We start from the raw sequence: 23,497 nt of genomic DNA, 5'->3' as shown, positions 1-23,497 counted from the left end.
GAGGAGGGGTGTGTGTGTGTGTGTGTGTGTGTGTGTGTGTGTGTGTGTGTGTGTGTGTGTGTGTGTGTGTGTGTGTGTACCTAGTTCTCTGCGTGTGTGTGTGTGTGTACACCTAGTTCTCTGCGTGTGTGTGTGTGTGTGTGTAGCGCCGAATTCTGGAGTTCTTTTTCTTCTTTGCAAACTCCCTCGCTTTCCCCCACTGCTTTTTTTTCTGTCATCATCGCTGTGCTTAAAGTCATGGCTCTCTCTTGTGACACTATCCTTTAGTGGGTCCTTCCTGAGAGTGTGCAGAGGCCTAACCTGCGAACATTGGAGAGCTGTTTTCCCACAGAAGTAGATAAGGAATCCTCAAGCAGTAAGTCGGGCTCTTAAAAATGAAGGCAAAGGAAGAGTCTCCTGGGGTGTAGGAATTCCTTCTAGGAAGAACCCCCAACTTCAACCTGACACCAGAGCTTCAGGAGAGAGTCTGAACAGTCAATGCTGAAATAGATGGAGCCGGAAGTGTTCCTGAAGAACCTGTAAGAAAAAGGTCAGGATTTGGGTGAAGGCACAAGGTGTCCAGAGAACATGGAACAGTGGATGACCATGGAGCATCTGACTCAGATACTTGAGGGAAAAGGTAAGAAAGGATTACAGTATAAATGTGTAGGTGGGGAGGACTATGGGGTAGCCTCCTTCTCAGTTTGGAAAACATCTCAAGGGAGGGTTTCCCCATCTCAGAGTGTCATGGGATTAACAAATGAGAATATCTGGGACTTCAAAATAGGCAGGCCCATTATAACATCCAACCTCTTCTAGCCATGCTCAACAATACACACATCTATGACTTCAACTCTTTTACCTGAAATCTGCCATGAACATAGAGTAAGGGATAACAATGTTTATAGCCTTCTGTGGCCTGCAAATTGGCAAGGCTTATTCTGACCCCTTTTAAAACAATTTCTAAAAAATACAGGGATCTATAGTATGGTGGAATTTGTAACCTATTGAGTATGAGAAGTATAAGATAGAATCAGTCACCTTTTTGGCTTCTTTCATCCCTCCAGCTCCTTCTTCTCAGGAACCTAGCTTTTCTCAAGAGGGGAACCCAGAAGAGGAGCAAATGACAATTCTTTTTCTCAAAACCAGATCCCAGGTGAGTTGGAATTTTCTTACTCTTTTCTAAAATGCCTAGATTGTGGATATATTTGTTCCCTGCTCTTGAAAACACTTTTCTCCAAGGAATCCCCATCCAGGCACTTGATCTCTATTTCTCTCCAAGGAGATGAGGCCCAGTGAATGACTCCATAGAAAATGCTCCCCTGTTATTGAATGTTCTCCCTCAGCTTTCCTGGCTTTTCCCATTTAACATCCACTAGTTCATTAAAAAAAGACATTTAGACCTACTTTATGTTCATTACTATGCTAAGTACACTGATGAATAGAAAGTAAATTAAGACGTAGTCTTCTGAGTATGCTGACAGTATTACCAATAATAGCAGACTGACACATCAAAGGATTAGTGATACAAGAAAGATAACTAAAAAATAAGTATATAAAAAACAGGTTTGTTGGAATTTATGAAAGGGTGAAATCAGTATAAGCTTGAATAGGTAATAAATTTGAATGTGAAGAATTATAACAGATGGTAGAGGGCTTTGAATGCCATCCTCAGTTTAGACTGTATCCTGAAAGTTATTAGTTTTAAGGAAAAGGATTTAAAATGCTTAAGATATAATGAAAGGGAAGTCTAAAACATCTTTAGAGTTGCTAATCTGGAGGACAAGTGAGTTTTCCAATGATAAAGCTGGATATATGCCAAGCCTTAAAACATATCCATTTTAAAAGGTAAGATAATCAAAATGTTAATCCATGGATTTATGTTATGACACCAAGGTTCTTCCCAAATTCTTTCCTTTAGATGCCAGGTTCTAGTTTGTCCTTTCTAAGAAGCCTGTGATTATAGCTTGTTTGATTGCTTAATGGAAGTGAAATATTTATATTTTCCTGGATCAGAGGGAAAAAAACCCAGAAAGGACTTTTTTTAGTGGTAGTTAAATGAGAGACAATAGAATATAGTAGAAAGAACACTGGACTTGTGACCAGGAGAGACCTAGGCTTAAGTCCCACCACTGACACCAGGAGTATGACTGAGCAATTCTCAAACTCCCTCTGAGGCTTATTAATGCCTCTGGAAATCTACCTCACTGAGTTGTGAGAATTTAATGAGCTCACATCTGTAAAGGACTTTTCAAACTTTGTAGTGCTATATAAATGTTAACTATTAATAAAAACAAATAATGGGATTTCAACTTTCATGACCTTACTGTCTACAATACTGAAATACAGTGATCACTTGTCCAGTATAAATTGTCATTAAGCATATTTCCGCAGTGACATAAAACCATTATTTTATAACATGATTTCTAGGTATTAGATATTTTATTTTTGTAATATCTGCTCTGTTCCAATGGTCCATTTTTAATTTTTGCCCAATAACAGTTTCAGTGATATCACAGTAATTAAATGGTTCTATGGTTTTATCATTGTGGGTACTACTTTTTGTGTATATGTGTATGTGTTTTCTCCACTAATATTTTATTGTATTTTTTCACATATACATGTAGAAACAATTTTTAACATTTTTTTTACATTTTTCCATACAAATTCTCTCCTCTTTCTCCACCTCTGCCCTCATCGAGGCAGCAAACAATATGTTATAGGTTGTACACGCAATACATATTTCCATATTCAACACGAAGAATACTCTTTTCAAAAGTGCAGATTCAGGGGCAGCTGGGTAGCTCAGTGGAGTGAGAGCCAGGCCTAGAGACAGGAGTTCCTAGGTTCAAAGGCAGCCTCAGCCACTTCCCAGCTGTGTGACCCTGGGCAAGTCACTTGAACCCCATTGCCCACCCTTACCAATCTTCCACCTATGAGACAATACACCAAAGTACAAGGGTTTAAAAAAAAAAAAAAGTGCAGATTCTGTCCATACCTTTTCATTTTATATAACACTTGGCTCGGTTCTTCCATAAATTCACAGGGGATCCATCTCTTGACATTCTGGATACCAGTGGAGCAAAGGGACTGGCTATCTCTTTCTAGCCATTTGTCTCTGATTTAATTATTTACATTACTTAATATTAGAGAGACTGGGTACCATAATTTATAATATTTCCTGATTTACATATTGAATCTTACCACATACCTTTTATGGGTCAATGCCAAATTAAAAATCAGAGCACTTTTTGTGTGTGTCTGAGGGAAGTATAGGAAGTAAAGGCAATAAGATCATTGGATTAGTGATGGGATTTTGCCCTGGAATTGCCCTGAGTATATGTGTAAATGTGAGTTTTGATCTCTTTCTACTGAAGTAATTTTTACATATTACCTAAACATACCCCTTCATCAGGGAGCCCTCCTTTGTAACAAAGAAAAAGAGTTAAACAAAACTAATGAACATAATGACTACATTGGGCTGTGTATTCAGCATTCCACTCTCCTCTTCATCCTAGTTACCCTCCCTAGATACACTAGCCTTCCAGTGTCCTTCTGAAAATATGACATCCAGAAATAAGTGCAGTATTTCTGATGTGATCTGACCAAGATAGAATACAGTGGGGACTGTCTCCTTCCATTCTGGAGACTATATTTCTGATGATGCAGGCTAAGTTCACATTAGCATTTTTGGCTGTCATATCACTCTATGGTCTTATTCTAGACCATTGAAATCTTTCTGGATTCAGATTCTGTCATCCAGTGTATCAGTTTTCTCTCAACTTTGTGCTATCTACAACTTTATTAAATATATGCTATCCAACTTTCATCTAAACCATTGGTAAAAATGTTAAACAAAATAGGACCAAGGACAGAGACTGAGGACCCTGCTAGGTTCTTTACTACACTTAATGAGTTTCCCCTAATCACCACACTAGGTGCTGCTATTCCTCCTGTTCCAAATCCATTTAGTTGGCCTAACATTCAGTCCAGTTTTTCCATTTTATCTACAGGGATTCATGAGATAATGTCACAGGCCTTGCTGAAATATCTGTGAGCCTAGTAAATCCCATAAAAACTGTAAATAAGGGTACTCAAGCAGAACTTGATACAGCTCCTTGGGATTTCTTCTTTTGGTTTTGAATCCTAAAATTTTTGCAGTAGTTGGCATACAATTCATTGGCTTTTAGTTTTAAAAATTGTCTTATTATTCTTTTTTGAAAACCAAGCAAAAATTTGGTAGTGCCTGATCTTGTGGTAACTTTCCTATTCTCTACCATTGCTTTTTTTTTTTTTAAAGCCCTTAGCTTTTTTCTTAGAACCAGTACTAAGTATTTGTTCCAAGGCAGAAGAGCAGTAAGGGATAGGCAATTGGGTTAAGTGACTTGTCCAGGGTCATACAGCTAGGAAGCATCTGAGACCAGGTTTGAACCCAGGGCTTCCTTTCTCCATCTCTTTATCCATTAAGCTACCTGGCAACCCCTCCACCATTGCTTTTGTAAAATTATCAACAGTGGGAGGAGGAGCTTGGGGGAGAGGGAAAAAACATGAATCATGTAACCATGGAAAAATATTCTAAATAAAAAATATTAAAAAAATAAAATAAAACAAAATTATCAACAGCAGTCATATCTGCAAGTCCTTTCAGGGCCCTGAGAGCTATCTCTTTTACTTGTGCCAGGTGATTGAACTCACTGAGAGCAGCTAGTTGTTCTTTTGTTATCTCTTCACTTATTTAAGTTTCAGTTCCCTTTAGGCCATTTTTATTTTATCCTCATATCAGTTTTCTTGACTTGGTAGAGAAAATAGAAACAAAATAGGAATGAAATATTTCTGTCTTCTTGCTATTGTCTGGTACACTTGTCCTTCTCCCTCTAAGCAGATATTCTACTTTATTGTTCAGACTTTGATTTAAAACATAGTTTTTAAAAAGCTTTTTTGGTTGTCTTTAAGATTTTTTCTGTTTTTATATTTTTTTGTCTTCCCAACACTATTCTTTTTTTAAATTATTTTATTTATTTCATTAAATATTTCCATGTTTCCCAATTATATGTAAAAAATTTTTAACATTTTGAGTTCCAAAATCTCTTCTTCCCTTCCACCTTCCTTAAGGTGGTACCATTTTTCATCATAGGTCATTTTGAAATTGTCTTGAATCATTGCCTAACACAAGACTATGCATTATTTTCTATTTATACTCCCCATTTTTCTGTCATGTGTATATATCTATTTAAAATTTAAATGTATTGAGTTGCCCTTGCAAGTAAATTAATATCCATATTCATTTCTTTCATCTTCATCAAAATAGTTTATATCTTCATTTTCAGATTTTAAGAGCATCCTGTCTCTTAAACCAGCATCTCATAAATTTCAAGGCCACAGGATCCTATCCATATGTATCCCTGAACTCTGAAATATACACTTTGAAAACCTAGGGTATAGGTCAGATGATGCCTGATATTCCCTTCTTTGATTACTACAACTTCTCTAACATAGCATGATTATTTCTTCCCTGTCATTTCCACTTAACTTCCCCCCCTTTTTTTTTTGTCGTGATCATACCCAAAATATCAGAAGTTGTAAGCACTTTTAGAAGTCTGGTCCATCCCTTCTAAGTATCCTGACGCTGCCAACTTCACACATCATCTCTGAGCTATGTTTGACATAGGCTTATTGGATAAACAAGAATGTATTTGATGTTTAGGAATCAGTGGCCTTCAAGGATGTAGCTGTGGACTTCACCCAGGAGGAGTGGGGACAACTGGATCCTGCTCAGAGGGACTTGTACAGGGATGTGATGCTGGAGAATTATGGGAACCTGGTCTCACTGGGTAAGAATGTCTTCCCCCCTGTGACTCAGACTGTCAGTTGGAACACTTTTGCTTTCCTTGATTTTTAAAAGGTACTTAGCCAAATTTTTACCTGGACCTCAGTGATTTATAATCTCTTTAGAGCCCAGAGACAGGGCAGTTCTGTTCCCTGCTTTCAGATGAAAAGTCTGCTATTTACAGAGTGTAAAGTGGGTTTTCATTGTGCTATCCCTGATGTGTCTACCTTACACTTTAAAGAACTGCATCTCTCTCTCTTGGAACCTTCCTATGCTGTCTTCTCTGTCATCCCACATCAAGGGCCCAGAACTTGATTATGTAATTGCCCTTGTAATCAGCACAAACAAACATGTCCTATTTCTTTCTCTATGAACAGGATTTCCAGTTTCTAAGCCATATGTGATCTCCCAGCTGGAGCAAGGAGAAGAACCCTGGGTGGTGGAAAGAGAAGTCTCAAGAGGCATCTGCCTAGGTGAGTGAATAAAAACTAAACAGGTGGATTTTACCTGTTATTTTAGGTATTCACCCTAACTCTTTAGCCATTACTCAGGAGCTATCTTCAAAGGTCTGAAGGCCTGGAAAAAATTTGAGACTATTTAGTATAAGCACTCTCACATATTTTGTCTTCTCCAGGTAGCTATAGATGGTTTAGTGGATAGAAAGCCAGGTCCAATTTTTTTTTTGATACTAAGACAAAAGGTAAGGATTTTTAAAATGTGGATGGCCTCCCTTAAGCTTCCTATTTCCCTCTTTGTGACAGGAAGATGTGTCTCTCTTAAAGTAAATCACTTGATCTGTATCATGGATTTATTTCATCTACCTCAAGGTATTCTATCTCAGTTGGGATAACAAGGAGATCCCTAGTCAAGCTACAGTTAAGAGCAAGGATCAAGGGTCAAGATCAGGAAGTGTGGGGTCATAAAAGCAAGTAATAGTTTGTGGTGAATATCAACAGATATAGATGGTAACAGAATGGAAATGACTTATCAGCTGATCAAATGTAAGTCATAGTCTTTCAGAGGCTTTTTCTTCCTTTTTTTAATTTTATTTTTATTTTCATGCAAAACACACTGCCATATTGGTCATTTTTGTAAGAGCACATTCATACACACTGGTGAAAGATGTTATACTTTGATCTGCATCCATCCAATTCCAACAGTTCTTTCTCTGGAGATGGATAGCACTCCCTATCATAAGTCAGGTGTGTCCCAGATCATTGTGTTACTGTATTTTGATCATTGTCCAATACTGTTGTTACTCTGTACAATGTTCTCCTGGTTCTGCTTATTTTGCTCTGCATCAGTTCATGTAGATCCTTCTAGCTTTTTTCTGAAATCATCCTACTCATTATTTCTTATACCACAATAGTATTCCATCACCAACATATACCACAATTTTTTCAGCCATTCCTCAATTGACGGATATCCCCTCAATTTCTAATTCTTTGCCACCACAGAAAGAACTGCTATAAATATTTTTGTACAAGTAGATCTTTTGCCCTTTTTTATTATCTCTTTGGGATAAAGATCCAGTAGTGGTATCACAAGATCAAAGGGTATACACAATTTTATAGTCCTTTATGTATAGTTCCAAATTTCCCTCTGGAATGGTTGGATCAGTTTACAACTTCACCAACAATGCATCAGTGTCCCAATTTTGCCACATCTCCAACATTTATCCCTTTTCTTTACTGTCTTATTGACTAATCTGATAGAAGTGAGGTGGTACCTCAGCAAGGCTTTTTCTTCCTAGATAGCTCAATACTGTACTTTGGTTCCATCCCCCAGAGCAGAACTTAGGGAATAGAGCATTAAAAAAAAAATGGCAGTAGAGGGCAGCTGGGTAGCTCAGTGGAGTGAGAGTCAGGCCTAGAGACAGGAGTTCCTAGGTTCAAAGGCGGCCTCAGCCACTTCCCAGCTGTGTGACCCTGGGCAAGTCACTTGACCCCCATTGCCCACCCTTACCACTCTTCCACCTATGAGACAATACATCGAAGTTAAGGGTCTAAAAAAAAAATGGCGGAAGGACCACTCTTTAGAAGGCCATCAATTGGTCCAGACAAGCAGTAATGAAGGCTTTTATTAAGATGTTGGCAATGGCAGAGAATAAGAGTAGAAATAATTGGAATTGCTGATAACTTCATTATAAGAAGTAAGGGAGAAAGAATTGTCAAAAGATAGCATCAAGGTTTTGACTTGGGAAGCTGGGCAAATAACAATTCTAAGGGCAGAAATAGTAGTCAGAAGAAAGGAAGATGGTTCAGGGAAAACTATAATGACCCCAATTTTAGAAATGTTGAATTTGGACATACAGTGGATATAACCTATTGGCAATAGGAGGTGTAAGCCTAGAGCTCACATGGGGTTTCAAGGCTAAAGACTGAAATTTGGAAACCTTATACACATACATAAAATATTGCTCCTTTTTGCCACATCACAGTCACCACCTGTGTACTTGGAAGCTGTGCCAGCAGAGCATTGGCAGCTGGAAAGGCTTGGACTGCAGTCCTGCCAACTGAGCTGCAGAGAGACCCGCCTAGTCAAGTCTAGAGAGGTATCTCCAGCAGAGTAACTGTTCTAGGTATGCCTTTTTGACCATGACAATCTCTGAAATAACTCAAAGGCTCAAGGATCTGTGGTCTCAGTAGTTTGAATGTTTCCTCCATTGATGAAGACTGGATCCCATCATTACTTGCCTGTCATGTGCATTTCTTGCCCATGTATTCTTATCAGTTCACCATGAGGGGATCTCTCCCCTCTCCCCCTCCCCCCCCCCCCGGTCTTCCTCTATTTCAGTGACATTTATTCTTTCTTGCCATAAGACTAGCCCATCTTTTTCTTTCATTCATTTCCTGATACATAATTATATTCTTTGAGGTTCTCAATTTGTTATAAACATTGTACCCTGCCCATAAGGAAAAACTACCTCATACTTAGAACTACCCAAAGGTGGAGTGAGCTGCCTGGGGATTTAGTGACTTCACCCTTACTTCAAAGACTGGGAAAGCAACTGTCAGAAATATTGTAGAGAGGGATTCTTATGCAGGCACAGGTTGAGCAAGATGGGCTCTGAGGTCCCTTCCAGTATGAGTATCTGTGATGCTGTGAATTGATCTCTCTGCTGCCAACAAGGAAGTATGCCAGCTAACAATCTCCAGTTTCACCCAAGGTCCAAATAGTAAAAAGCTCAATCACACAGGATCCATTTCCCCACAGATTTTACAGATTTCTTTACTAGGCTTCCTTTGTCTGTTCTGGTAATTAATTAGAAGTTAATTTCCTGGCCTTCTCCCAGATTAGGAGGTAGAAGAATATTTCCCTTTCAGTTGTGACATATACCTAAACTAGTTTCAGACCCTTGATCTTAGCTGTTATATGAGCATCTAAGCATACTCCCACATGGGCCTAAGAAGTGGGGCGTGTCTATGATACTTAGCCCATTCTCCCACAAGCATTTTGTCCAGAATATTCAAGGGATTCACCTGAATATAGTCTCTGACCCAACTGTGCCCAGCTCTGCGCCAGTGCTGCCCAACTCCAGAATGCATTCTCTTTGGGAGCCTTATTCAGGATATAGTTCCCAGTTAACCTACATGGCTGCAAGTGGTAAATCATGTGAAGCTGCCTGTAGATTTATGGGAAATGAAAGTGTAGATAACTCCTGAAATTTATCAGTAAAGCAGATGAAGGAAAGGACTGAAGCCATTCAGGAAAAGAGATTACATGTAAGGTTTTTTTTAGAATTGGTATAGCCTGAGTCTACCTGTAGGCAGGAGAGGGAGAAGATGCATGAGGGAGGATGACTTTTGAAATAAGTTGTGAAGGAGTCAAGAGGGATCAGAATCAAGGGCAAAGAGAGGAACAAAAAGGTTTCCTCATCTGTGAGCAGAAGGAAAAAGAGAGTGGGTCACAGTGTGAAATTTTAAGGAATGGAGGAAGATTACTGAGAGAGCTGATGTTGGAGGTCCTGAATCTTCTCTTTGAAGCATTCAGTTCATCAAACATTTATAGACCAGGCCCTACACTGGTTTTGAGGATACACAATCAGTTATAAGAATAGTCTCTACCTTCAAGTACCTTATATTTTTTTTTAACCCTTGCTTTCTGAATTAGAATCAATACTATGTATTGGTTCTGAGGCAGAAGAGCAGTAAAGGCTAGGCAGTGGGGATTAAGTGACTTGCTCAGGGTCACACAGCTAGTAAATGCCTGAGGTCAGATTTGAACCCAGAACCTCCTCTCTCTAGGCCTGGCTCTCAATCCACTGAGCCAGCTAGCTACCCCCACCCTGTAAGGGTGAAAAAGAGGTTTTATGGGTTCAATATATTAAAGATAGTTGCCAGAGGATGAACTATTATCAGCCCTCAATTAAGAATAATCTCAAATCAAAATTGACTTTTTACATGAGAAGAGAGAGAGGAAGTACGGAAATAAGAATCTGTCCCAGTGATTAATCCAGGTAAATCTTACCCCTCAGCCAAGGTTTAAAGGGCCTGAGGCCCGGAGGTGAATGGAGCAAACTTCATTCACAGAGTCTATAAAAGGAAGTTTCTTAATAGAAGTTCAGGAAGATTCAGTCTTTAAACTCACCATGTGGTACAGTCTTGGTCACGAACCAGCAAAGCTCCCTCAGGTCCCCTTCACCAAACCAGAAGCAGCCTCACTCACTCAACTCCCTCTTTTAAAGGGGTCACATATACGTCACTTCCAGTGCCTTCTCCTAGCCTGCGTGTCCAATCACAAAAGACACTTTCTCACAGAAAGCGTAGAGGGCAGTCAGTTGATTCTGATTCATCACTCACTCTAGCACATGTGGGTTAGTATTAAATCTAAAGTGATTAAATATAAAGATGGGCAGTTTAGACTTAATCTAATTATCACAACCCCCACCCTTGTAACAATTCTAAGACAGAAGGACAAGGGTGAGGCAGTTGGGTTGAAGCATCTTACCCAGGATCACTCAGCTAGGGAGTTTCTGAAGCCAGCTTTGAACCCAGGTCCTCCTGTCTCCAGGCCTGGAGTTCTGTTCACAGAGCCACCCAGCTGCGCCAAGTACCTTATCTCCTACAGAGAATTCTGGATGTTATCATCTTTGTGTATGAGAGGGGAATAGGTAGGAATCCGGGGAGAGAAAACTTTTGAACCATGTGTTTTGCCCAGATTTGAGGCTCAATAACTGGAAAGATCAAGGATCCTTGAAGTGGTTTAGGAAGACTTTATAAAGAAGATGTCATTAGATGCCATGAGCTGATGTCCAAAGGAGAAAGAGAACAACCTTCAGGGTCAAGGAAACAGCATGAGGGAAGAAGGAAGGACACAAGATCTTAGTAAGCGCTCAGGATGTCCCAGGTGCTATGCTGGCTAAGGGCTTTACACATATCTCAGTTCATCCTCACAGCAACCCTGGGAGGTGGGGCCACAGTTATCTTCATTTTACAACTGAGGAAATTGAAGCAGAAAGGTTAGGTGACTTGTTCAGAGTCACACAGCTAGTAAATGACCTCGGTTTAATTTGAACTCAGGTCTTCCTAACTCCAGACCCATTGCTATATCTACTGCTCCATCTAGCTGCCTCTAAATAAAGGCTTGGGGTTGGAAATAGCTAGCTTTTATAGAGGATTTAAAGCACTTATCAGAGAATAGTTAGAAATACTTTTTGATTGGTAGAATGGAACCAGACCATTTAGGACTTTGGACGTTAAACCAAGAGTTTTGACTTTATTATAAAGAACAAGGAGGCATTGGAAATTTTAGACTAGGAACACACAACATTGTAAAATTGCTGTTTTAGCAGTCAGTCAGCAAGCATTTATTAACCTTCTGCTATGGGCCTGGCACTGCTAGGGGTTAGGAATGTAAATAGAAAGGAAGGAACTAAACAATCATTTAAGTGCCTGCTATGTACTAAGCATCATGCTAAGCATTTTTGATCAAAACATACAATTTTTCACTTTAATTTATTTGAATTTGTTTGGGGGAGTTTTGACTTTATATGATTATTCTCTTTCAAAAATGAATAATATGGAAACATGTTTTGCATGGTAATACATGTATAACTCGGATCAAATGCCTTACCAAGTCCAGGAAGGGAGGAAGGGAGACAATTTGGATCATATAACTTGGGAACACTTATGTGGAAATTTATTACATGTAACTGATTAAATATTAAAATTAAAAAAAAACTTTTAAATGACTTGTAAGGAACTCCCCCAAAAAATTAAAAAATAAAAGAAGCTATTTTTGAAGCTATTTTTACTTTCAAAGAGCTTACATTCTATATGGGATACACACACAGATACATACACATTCATAAATACATACACACATACATATGTGTGTACATATATTCATAGGATGCAAAAAACACTCTACCAACATGTTTATTATATATGTATGGTATATGGTGTCCATGTATAGAATATGTCCCATGTCTGTGTGTATGTATACATACTCACACATTCAACAAAATAAGTACAAGGTAGTTAGGAAGTGGGATGACTCAAGTAGTTGGGATCAAGAAGAGAGGAATTCTGAAATGTGAGTGAAGGAAAATGTTCTAGGAGATGGGAGATGGCCTACTATATGTGAGGAACAGAGAGAAGGCTAGTTTGGCTGGACTACAGAATGAGGGAAGAAAAGTAATGAGGTTGGAGGGATAGGTTAGGGCCAGGTTGTAAGAGATATTTCATTTTGGAGACAATTGGGAACCATATGACCCATTGCTCAAGTTTATTGAACAGGATAGTAGCATAGTCTGTCTGTACTTAAGAAAAATCACTGACAGCCATGTGGAAAACAATGGGTTAGGGTAGGGAGACATTTGAATCTAAGAAGAGGCAATGCTTTAAACTAAGATGGAGGTTAATGTCTAATAAGAGACAGACACAGGTTCAGGTGTGAGAGATGTTGTAAATGTAGAAACATCCAGATTTGACTCCAGATTGAGTATTAGATGGGAGAGAGTGAAGAGTTGAGGATAACACTAAAGTTATGAACCTGAGAGTCTAGAACAGTGGTTCCCAAACTTTTTTGGCCTACCGCCCCCTTTCCAGAAAAAAATATTACTTAGCACCCCTGGAAATTAATTTTTTTTTAATAGCAATTAATAGGAAAGATAAATGCACCTATGGCCATCACCGCCCTCTTGGATCGCTGCAGCACCCACCAGGGGGTGGTGGCACCCACTTTGGGAATCATTGGTCTAGAAGAATGGTGGTTCTTTTAGTAGAAATCAGGGTTTTTGGAATGGGGTGGATTTGAAATAATGGTTTTGGTTTTGTATATAGTTGGGTTTGAGATAAGAAAGGTAAATCTCAAGAGAGTTTGGAGGTAGGGAAGCCTGTTACAATCTAGGTATAAGTAGTGATGACCTAGATACCGATCTACCTTGTTTAGTTTGGTTCTGTGTTACTATTCTGACCTTGTAATTCTTCCTGAGAGGTTCTCCTCATCTGGGCTTAATTTATATATCATTGTTCTTTCACTTGATCCCTCCTGACATTTCCTATCTTCTTCAAAGATTACAAGGCTTTATTTGTGAGCTCTCAAAGAAATACGTACATTGTCTACATTATTTTCAGTTTTATCACAACATTCTGAATACTCGGAACAAAGGACATTTGATTTTTTTATTTCTTTCAGACTTGGAGGCGAGGGCTGAAATCAAAGAAACTGCAAAGCTGGACATTTCTGAAGAGGGATCATCTCAAGAAGTTATCATACAAAGATTCACAAGGGATAGTCTTTGGAATTCTAAGTCAGGTGATGCCTGGGAACATGAAGCGTGGTCACAGGGGCAGCAAAAAAGCCAGGAAACACATTTAAGGGAAATGGCAATCAACCACAAGCAATCAATTTGGGAAAAAGATCATGGATGTAATGACCTTAGAAAAAGTTTTAGTTTAAGTTCCATCCTTGTGGCACAACAGAAAGTTCCTACGGGAGAAAAACCCTATAAATATGATGCAAATGGAAATAACTTCAGACAAAATCCACTAACAATTGGCCATCAGAAAATTGATTTGCGTAACAAACCTTGTAAATGTAATGAATGTGGAAAAGCCTTCCGTTATCACTCAGAACTTACTCGACATAGGAGAACTCATACTGGAGAGAAGCCCTATGAATGTAATGAGTGTGGGAGAGGCTTCAGTCAGAGCTCATCTCTTACTCTACATCTGAGATTTCACACTGGAGAGAAACCCCATAAATGTAATGAATGTGGGAAAGCATTCAGGCACACCTCATCCCTTGTCAAACATCAGAGAAGTCACACAGGAGAGAAACCTTATGAATGCAATGAATGTGGGAAGGCCTTCAGCCGGAGTACACACCTTACTGAACATCAGAGAATCCATACAGGGGAAAAACCTTATAAATGTAATGAATGTGGAAAAACCTTCAGCCGAAGTACACACCTCACTGAACACCAGACAATTCATACTAGAGAGAAGCCCTATAAGTGTAATGAATGTGGGCAGGCCTTCAGTCATACCTCCTCCCTTGTTAAACATCAGAGAATTCATACTGGTGAAAAACCCTATGAATGTAATGAATGTGGGAAAGCCTTTAGCCGAAGAACACATCTTACTCAACACCAAACAATTCATACTGGGGAAAAACCCTATGAATGTAATGAATGTGGAAAAGCCTTCAGTCACATATTGTTCCTTACAAAACATCGGAAAATTCATACTGAAGAGAAGCCCTATGAATGTGATGAGTGTGGGAAAGCCTTCAGTCATACATCATCCCTTATTAAGCATCAGAGAACTCATACTGGAGAGAAACCCTATAAATGTAATGAATGTGGGAAAGCATTTAGCCACACTTCATCCCTCAATAAACATCAGAGAACTCATACTGGAGAAAAACCCTATGAATGTAATGAGTGTGGGAAAGCCTTCAGCCAGAGCTCATCTCTTGCACTACACCAGAGTTGTCATACTGGAGAGAGACCTTATTCATGCAGTGAATGTGGGAAAGCCTTCAGTCATACTGCATCCCTTATTAAGCATCAGAGAACTCATACTGGAGAAAAACCCTATGAATGTAATCAGTGTGGGAAAGCCTTCAGCCAGAGCTCATCCCTTATTAAACACCAGAGGACTCATACTGGGGAGAAACCATATGGATGTAATGAATGTGGAAAGGCCTTCAGCCAGAGCTCATCCCTTTTTAAACATCAAAGGACTCATAGAATCATAAAATACTAGTGTTGGAAGGACCCAACTCCCTTCTTCAAGGTCACCCAGCTGATAAAATGGCAGAGCTAGGACTAAAAGCTAGGTTTCATTCCTCCCAGTCCTTTGTTCTTTCCATTATCCTACACTGCCTCTACCTTATAATGTATGGAAATGTCATGAATTAAAATATATGGTAGAAACAACTCAAGTTTATATAGCATTTAAAGTTTGCAGATTATTTTCTTAATAACAACCCTATGAGGTAGCTAGTAAAGTATTATCCCCATTTTAAAGATGAAGAAACTGAGTCTCAGAAAGATAAGTAATTTATCCAGAGTCACACAGCTAGTAAGTATTAGAACCAGAACTTGAAGCCCAGGCCCTTTCATCTAAGTCCAGTGAACTTTCCTGTGCTGCTTAAATGTATGAGTTCCATGTATGAAAATAATATTCACTGTCATGGTCCCTTGTCATAGTTGCCCTAAAGGAAAGGGATTGGATCAGAAGATACTGCTGACCTTGTGGCACAGACTCATCAACAATCTCCCTTTGATATTCTGTGTCCAAGACTTCTGGCAGCTCAACAGCATGGTTTGGCACATAAAACCTGCCAGAGGAACAGTCCCAGCATGAGGGAAGCCCACAGACAGAACAATATCTGAGAGCACTCCATTTGCATCTTTTGTACTTGAGCAAGATCCCATCCTCCTGCCTCCTATTCTTTCCTTCCTAGCACTGGCAGCCCAGAGCACATGATGTGATTAAGGACCAACCTCCAGACACCACAGAAAAAGTCTTACTTTTCCTTTCTTTTGTGTGCTAGCCACAGGCATTGTCATCAAAGGGAGAGCACCCCCTCAATGCCTTTGAACACAGCTGCTGCTTTTCTACCTTTACAGACTAGCCTTTCTCCCTTCCTCATTATGCCAACATTAAGCCACTTTTCAGCCCTTACTGCATATTGAGGAGTTCATAAGGGGAGCATTATTAATACAGCCTTGAATATAATTTACTCATATATCAGAGACATCCCATTGAGTAGTAGACATGAAAGTGAGAAAAACATCCCTTACACTTAGTCATAATTATTCCTCTGCTCAAAAACCTTCAGTGATACCCCTTTGCCTATAAGGATAAAGTCTTAAATTCATTAATTTGGTAATCCAAAGGTTACCATAATCTTGCCACACTTTACTGCTGATTTCAGCCCAACTGGTTTGCCCATATCAGCTGACCCAGCTTTCACATGACTGCCTCATCTCTTACTCATAGACTTCTGAGCTGTGGAATGTTCTCCCCATCCATTCTCTGCCCATCCTCCAGGAACCAGCTCAGGTTCCACCTCTCTAAAAGATTTTTCTGACTCCTTCCCTCCCCCACAGATTGAGTGACTTCCCCTATTCTGAACTCTTAAAGAAATTGTATGATTCATTTGGTAATTATGTACTTTCTTGTGGTGTCTATTGTTGACTTGAACTGTTATTTAAATACTTAAATGTTATTTAATTTTTCACACATGAAACTCCTTGAGAGTTGGGATTGTCTAATATGTCTTGGTAATCCACATAGCACTTAGCACAGTGCCTTGCACATAATAGGTGCTCAATACAACTTTATTGATTTGGCATCTGAACTTTATGAAAATAAAATAACTTGTTTTGCATCCATTTTTTATTCTGCTCATAAATTACTGTATTTTCTAGTGTTGCTTTTTTTTGGCTCTTAATCATACTTAAGAAAATATGGAAAAATTTCTCCTTTATGGGAGCTTCAAGGCCAATAGTTCATCTAAAATATCTAGAAAGTTGCTTCTAATTAATAGCTTCTTTCAAAAGATAAGTTTTATAAGACTTTTTAGGGATGGAATAGAAATAGGGAAAACTCATATTTCCATCTGAAACAATGAAGAAAATGTATTTTTCCCCAATATTTTTTTCTTCACCTTTATATTCTATCTTAAAATAAATACCAATATTGATTTGAAGGCAGAAGAGCAGTAAGGGCTAGGTAATTGGGGTTAAGTGACTTGCCCAGGGTCACACAGCTAGGAAGTGTGAGGCCAGGTTTGAACTCAGGACCTCCCATTTCTAGGCATAGCTCCATCCACTGAGCCACTTCACTGCCACCTTTTCTCTAGTTTTTATATTACAACAGACTTTAGAGTGGAATAGGGCTGAATGAGGTACTATAGATGAATCTTTTTGAAGAACACATTCTTTACTCCTTGCCTTTGGAGCCATCTCAATAATACCTATTTTTTAAACATTTATATTCTGTCTTAAAGTTCATACTAAGTATCCTATCTAAGGCAGAAGAGTGGTAAGTGTAAAAGGAATTCTCTATTCTCTTTATGTTGAGTTAATCAACCAAAAACTTAAAAAAAAAAAAAAAAACTATTTAACACTAAGAGTAAAGGAGTTCACAGTCACTTACTTGGAGAGCTCTACCCTTTTAACTGAGTCAGAAACTTATGATCAGAGTTGACACCTTCAGAGGATGAGAGGTGTGAATCCCACAAACAGGTCCCCTGGGCAGTGCTAGACAATTTAGAAACTGTGGCCCCTGTGAAGAGGGGAAGGGACCACAAAAGCAAGCCCTGAACTCCCTCAGAGCAAATTGTCTTTGAGAAGATAGTCTGAAGAGATTGTCTTCTGGAGATAGTCTTTTGACTGGGGAGAATTTTCGAGGGAGCTTTGCTGGGGACTGCAGCTTGGATCTTGGGCTTGGAGTTTGGCTTCAACTTAGACTCTAACTCCTGGACTACTTCATTGGGTGAGTGAAAAGCTGACTCCTTTCCTAGTTTCCAATAGACTAACTTCCATCTTGGAGGAGACTGCATGGTTACTCGCCACCATGCATCCTGGTTGAGAGCTAATTAATCTCTGCTTTGTTTAAGCAGACCCAAAGCAAAACAAGGGGGATAGGACAAAAGGAGCCAGAGAAGGAGTGGCTGACAGTTGGTGACATTTGGTGACAGTTGAGACCAGAGAGGGAATTCTGGGAATTCTCTGGAGGAAGGAGGAGGAAAAGGGTTCTGGCAGAGGATACCCCAGCTCAGATCCAGTCCTGAAGGTTTCCTAAGGATCTTTCTTTGGACATTGAAACCCTGATTCCCTGGTCAAAGATTCCATCACATCTCATCCAGCAAGACTTCAATCATTGAGTCAGCCAAGTGTTTGCGAGCTATCTCTTAGTCTCCTTTTCCCATTACCTAACCTTGCTGAGAGACCCCCTTTCAGTCAAAACTTATAATTGTAGAAAGGATAGAAATAGAAACAGAAACAGAAGGAGAAGAGGTGAGGGAGAATCTTGGGAGTGGGAACCCCATAGGTTCCCACTCAAGTGACAGACCCCATAGAAATAGAGAAGATGGCACTCCAAAATCCCTCTGCTCTTTACCCCAACCCCTAAGTTACAAATAATAAAAACCATTCATTAGTCAGATAGCATTCCAGAGTGCCTGAGAAACAACAAGGAAGAGGAGAGCCACAGCTTGGTCTGGCTGCCTCCATCTTAGAGTCAGACCACTTGCTGTGAAGCTGACTGACCTCAGGGGAGGCTTGTGTGAACCCCGTCCTCATTCAGAATCAGATTGGAGTACCACATATCTCATCTTATAGGGAAGCCTCGACCCCAACTCCTGTGTGGAGGCATGACCATCCAGGCCACCCAGTTTCAGGATGACACCCCCTCGAAGTCTCTCAGCGTATATTCAGCTCCAGGGGAGAGCTAGAAGAGAGACTCACAACATAAACTCTCTCTCTCTCCCCTCTATCAAAACATTGGTTGCTTGGCTCTCTTTATTCTGACATATGGTAAGCAATCTTACATAGATTTTTTTTTTAATTTTTTTTTTAAACCCTTAACTTCTGTGTATTGACTTATAGGTGGAAGAGTGGTAAGGGTAGGCAATGGGGGTCAAGTGACTTGCCCAGGGTCACACAGCTGGGAAGTGGCTGAGGCCGGATTTGAACCTAGGACCTCCTGTCTCTAGGCCTGGCTCTCAATCCACTGAGCTACCCAGCTGCCCCCTCTTACATAGATTTTACATGTGATCATGTAAAATAGTTTCCCATATTAATTCTTTCATGGAGGGAAATTCAAATTTTGAAAAATTAAGAAAGTGAAAAAAAGATTGCTTTGGTCTGGAGTTAATTAGGCTATCAGTTCTTTTTTCTCTGGAAGCAGATGAAATTTTTTTATCACGAATCCTTTGAAATCGTTTTGGATCATTGTATTGCTGAGAATGAGTTATTTACAGTTGTTCATTGTACGACATTCTTGTCACTACGTTCAACATTCTCTTGGTTCTGCTTATTTAACTCTGCTTTGTGTCTTTTCAGTTTTTTCTGAACTCCTCCTTGTTATTTCTTATAGCACAATAGTATTCCATTATAACCATATACTATAACTTACTCTGCCATACCCCAATTGATAGGTGTCCTCTCACTTTCTAATTCTTTGCCCTCACCAAAAGAGCTACTTTAAATATTTTTTTACATATGGATCCTTCCCCTTTTGGTTTGTTATCTCTTTGGGATATAAACCTAGTAATGGTAGTTCTGGGTCAAAGGATACGTACTGTTATGGCTCTTTGGGCATAGGTCCAAATTGCTCTCCAGAATTGTTGTCAGTTCCCTAATCCCCCAACAATGCGTTCATGTCTCAGCTTTCCCATATCTCTAAGTTTTGTCATTTTCCTTTTCTGTCCTAATAGCCAGTCTAATGAGTGTTGCATGGTACCTCAGAACTGTTTTAATTTACACTTCTCTAATTAATAGCAATTTATAGCATTTTTTGCATGACTATTGAGAGCTTTAATTACTTTGTCTGAGAACTGCCTGTTCATGTCCTTTGACCATTTATCAATTGGAGAATGATGTGTATTCTTATATATTCAACTAATTTCTCTATGCACTTGAGAAAAGAGGCCTTTATTAGAGAAATTTGTAAAAAATTTTGTATCATTATCACAGTATATTATTCTTCATCCTATTTATCCCTGTTTAGGTTCTGACCTCTACCTCCCCCGATTTGTCCAGTTTTCTATCAGGCCCACCCACCCCACCCTCCCTTATTCCCTTTCCCTCCTAAGGACTTTCCTGTAGGATAGGATAGCTTTCTCTTTACTCAATTGATTATGTATGTTCTCTTGTTCAAGCAGTTTCAATGAGAGTAAGGTTCACATACTCCTCTCCCTACCTCCCCCATCTTCCCCTATAGCATAAAAACTCTTTCATACATCCTTTATGTGTAATAATTTAGCCCATTTTTCCCTTCCTTCTCCTCCCAATGCTTTCCTCTTTTCATCAGAAATGTTTGAAAATCCTCTATTCATTGAATATCCATTAACCCTTTTAAAGATTTTTTTTTTCTAGGTAAGTGATTCCTTGTTGAAGTCCTAGCCCCTTTGCCCTCTGGACTCTCATATTCCATGCCCTCTGATACTTTAATGTAGAAACTATGAAACATTGTATCATCTTGACTATGGCACCATGATATTTTTGGCTGCTTGCAATATTTTCTTCTTGATCTGGAAGTTCTAGAATTTGGCTATAATATTCCTGGGAGTTATCCTTTGGGGATCTCTCTCAGGAGGTGATTGGTAGATTCTTTCCATTTTTATTTGTTTTAGTTTCTTTTTGGCTGCTTGCAATATTTTCTTCTTGACCTGGGAGTTCTGGAATTTGGCTATAATATTCCTGAGAGTTATCCCTGAGAGGGATCTCTCTCAGGAGGTGATTGGTAGATTCTCTCCATTTTTATTTTTCCCTCTGGTTCTAGAATATCAGATCAGTTTTCCTTGATGATTTTTTGAAAGATAATGTCCAAGTTCTTTTTTTCATCATGGCTTTCAGGTAGTCCAATAATTCTTAGATTATTTCTTCTGGATTTATTTTCTAGGCCAGTTGTTATTTTCCAATAAGATATTCAATTTTTTCATTCTTTTGACTTTGATTGTTTCTTAATATCTCACCGAGTAATTAGCTTCCACTTGCCCAATTCTAATTTTTAAAATATGATTTTCTTGAGTTGAACTTTTCTACCTCCTTTTCCATTTGGCTAATTCTACTTTGTAAAACCTACTTTTCCTCAGTGAATTTTCATAGTTGTTTTTCAATGGAGCCAATTCTTCCTTTCAAGAAGTTCTTCCTTTGGTGCATTTTTGTATATCCTTTCCCCTTTGGTCAATTCTGTTGTTGTTTTTTTTAGACCCTTATCTTCCATCTTGGAGTCAATACTGTGTATTGGCTCCAAGGCAGAAGAGTGGTAAGGGTAGGCAATGGGGGTCAGGTGACTTGCCCAGGGTCACACAGATGGGAAGTGGCAGAGGCCGGATTTGAACTGAGCTACCCAGCTGCCCCCTCAATTCTGTTTTTTTAAGAAGTTCTTCCCTTTATTAGATTTTTGTGTCTCTTTTATCAATTGGCCTGTTCTGTTTTTTAACTTATTAATTTCTTCAGTATTTTTGTGCCTCCTTTACCAAGCTCTTGATTCTTTTTTCATGTTTTTTCTAAATCACTGATCTCATTTCTCAATTTTTCCTCTACCTCTCTTATTCAATCTTTAAAATCCTTTCTGAACTACTCCATTAATTCTTTTTGGCCTTAAGAGCAATTCTTTTTATTCTTGGAGGCTTTGGATGCAGCAATATTGATTTTGTTGTCTTCGTTTGAGTTTGTGTTTTGGTCTTCTCTGTCACTAAAATAACTTTCAATTGTGAGGTTTTTTCCTGTTGTTTCCTCATTTTCCAGCCTTTTTTCCCTTTTAATTTAAAAAACTGTTCAAGTTAGGCTCTGTATCTGTGGTGAAGGGATCACTCACTGTATCAAGCTTCAGGTTCTTTGTGCAGCTGCTTTCAGAGCTAGATCTTGGCATCTTTCTACTTTCAGTTCTTCCAAAGTGGTATGATGTAAGCAGAGGTGTGTCTAATACTCTCCTGGTTTATGCTCTGGTCTGTGAGTAAAACCAAACATGCTTTTACCTCTTAGAACTGTGTCCAGGATCCTTGCTCTCCTGTGGCTGCAGGTGCTGGTGTATGCTAGTATTCCTCCTCCACCTGAGACTACATTCCTAGCCTGCAACCTGGTGCTATGTATGGGCAATGTGACAAGAGTCTCGTACCCAGAGCCAGCAAAGGGAATCCTGTAATCCCCCTTTGAGCAATTGTTTTATCCTTTCTTACCATTTGTGACTGAGAGCTCCAGAAGACCAAGACTTAATTGCTGTGGTGAGGCCTGCCCCAGTGTGCTGCAATCCACTTCCATCCCCGTGCACCAGATCCCTCATGCTGACCTTCTAAGTTGTTTTGTACTGGAGAATTATTTCACCTTGTCTTTTTGTGGGTTATGCAGCTCCAGAATTTGTTCCAAGGCATTATATCATGACTTTTTGGAGAACAATTTGGTAGAGATCATATGAGGATCTGTCCCTTCTCCACCATCTTGGCTCTCTTCACCCCCTTCATTTTTTTGATTTCTTAAACCTTTCAATTTCAGCTTAAGGCAAAAGAGAGGTAAGAGCCAGAGGAGTCAAGTGATTTTCCAGGGTTACACAATAAAGAAGTGTCTGAGAAAAAATTTGATCCTCCCAACTCCAGGTCTAGCTCTCTATCCACTGAGTTGCTTAGCTGCCCCCAAATTTACTTTTTAAATAAATTTTATTGATCTTTTATTTTTTGCCTAAATTCCACTGTCACTTCTCTCTTCCCCTTTCCAAAGAACCATCCCATAACAAAGAATATTTTTTAAGGAAAGAGAAAAAAATCAGCAATACTGATGAATACATTGAAAACATCTCAAAATATATGGAATATCCCACATCTCAGAATTTAAAAAAATTATTGGGGTCGCCGTTTATAAAATTAACTCTTAAGTCACGAGGTTGTTAGTGGCTTTAGTAACTTTATTACAGCAGGGTAGAGATAGTAAAGAGGGAAATGTAGGAAGATGATAGGGGAATTGTCTAGTTTACCACTCTAAGTCTGTTCTGAAGAAATCTAGCTCACTCCCCAACAAAGTTCCCATCTCCACCCAGAGGAGTGGGAGAGTCTCGGCCTCCAATGCAGAAAAAGTGCCGTGTAGAAGAATCCAACACAGAGACACCAACACAGAGATCCTCCCTCAGCAAGAGCCACCAGTGCAGCAAAAGAAGTAGAAGTGACCCAGAATGCCCTCGGCCAGCTTTTATAAGCAATTTTATCCATGTCATTTCCTGTCTCTCTGGTTCCTCCTTCCTTTCACTGTGGGCTGGTCTATCACATCTTGGGAACCAATCAAAGTCACTCAATTTGTCTAGCACTGCCCAGGAGGCAGTGTCTATGGGATCCACTTCCTGTCCTCTGAGAGTGTGAACTCTTATCAAAAGGAATCATGAGGGTTCCGGGTTAAGATGGCGGCAGAGTAAGAAGCAGCTCTTAACCTCTCCTGACCGAAACACACAAAACTCCTCAAGGGGACATAAAAACAAGTCCAGACGAATGGAGGAACCCCACAACAGGGCACAG

At 39.4% G+C, this 23,497-nt stretch overlaps 2 protein-coding genes across 2 annotated transcripts in view; one reads left to right on the top strand and one right to left on the bottom strand.

Moving 5' to 3' along the window:
• LOC123233399 (zinc finger protein 2-like) overlaps window positions 1-23,497 on the bottom strand; it is a 90,338-nt gene that overhangs the window by 46,894 nt on the left and 19,947 nt on the right. The window lies entirely within an intron of this gene.
• LOC123236936 (zinc finger protein 883-like) lies at window positions 566-15,225 on the top strand. Its single transcript, XM_044663455.1, has 4 exons — window positions 566-619; window positions 1,047-1,135; window positions 5,684-5,808; window positions 13,854-15,225. Exons 1-4 carry the CDS (start codon window positions 568-570, stop codon window positions 15,019-15,021), a joined length of 1,434 nt encoding a protein of 477 aa, XP_044519390.1. The 5' UTR covers window positions 566-567; the 3' UTR covers window positions 15,022-15,225.

The sequence above is a fragment of the Gracilinanus agilis genome, chromosome 2 (assembly GCF_016433145.1).
Source record: "Gracilinanus agilis isolate LMUSP501 chromosome 2, AgileGrace, whole genome shotgun sequence".
Lineage (NCBI taxonomy): Eukaryota > Metazoa > Chordata > Mammalia > Didelphimorphia > Didelphidae > Gracilinanus > Gracilinanus agilis.
This window is presented reverse-complemented; position numbering and strand designations above follow the sequence as displayed.

Coding starts and splice junctions, on each gene's coding strand:
- LOC123236936 (XM_044663455.1), top strand. CDS start 568: ATGGAACAGTGGATGACCATGGAGCATCTGACTCAGATACTTGAGGGA. Junction 620..1,046: donor TCAGATACTTGAGGGAAAAG/GTAAGAAAGGAT, acceptor TCATCCCTCCAG/CTCCTTCTTCTCAGGAACCT. Junction 5,809..13,853: donor TATGGGAACCTGGTCTCACT/GGGTAAGAATGT, acceptor TTGTAAATGTAA/TGAATGTGGAAAAGCCTTCC.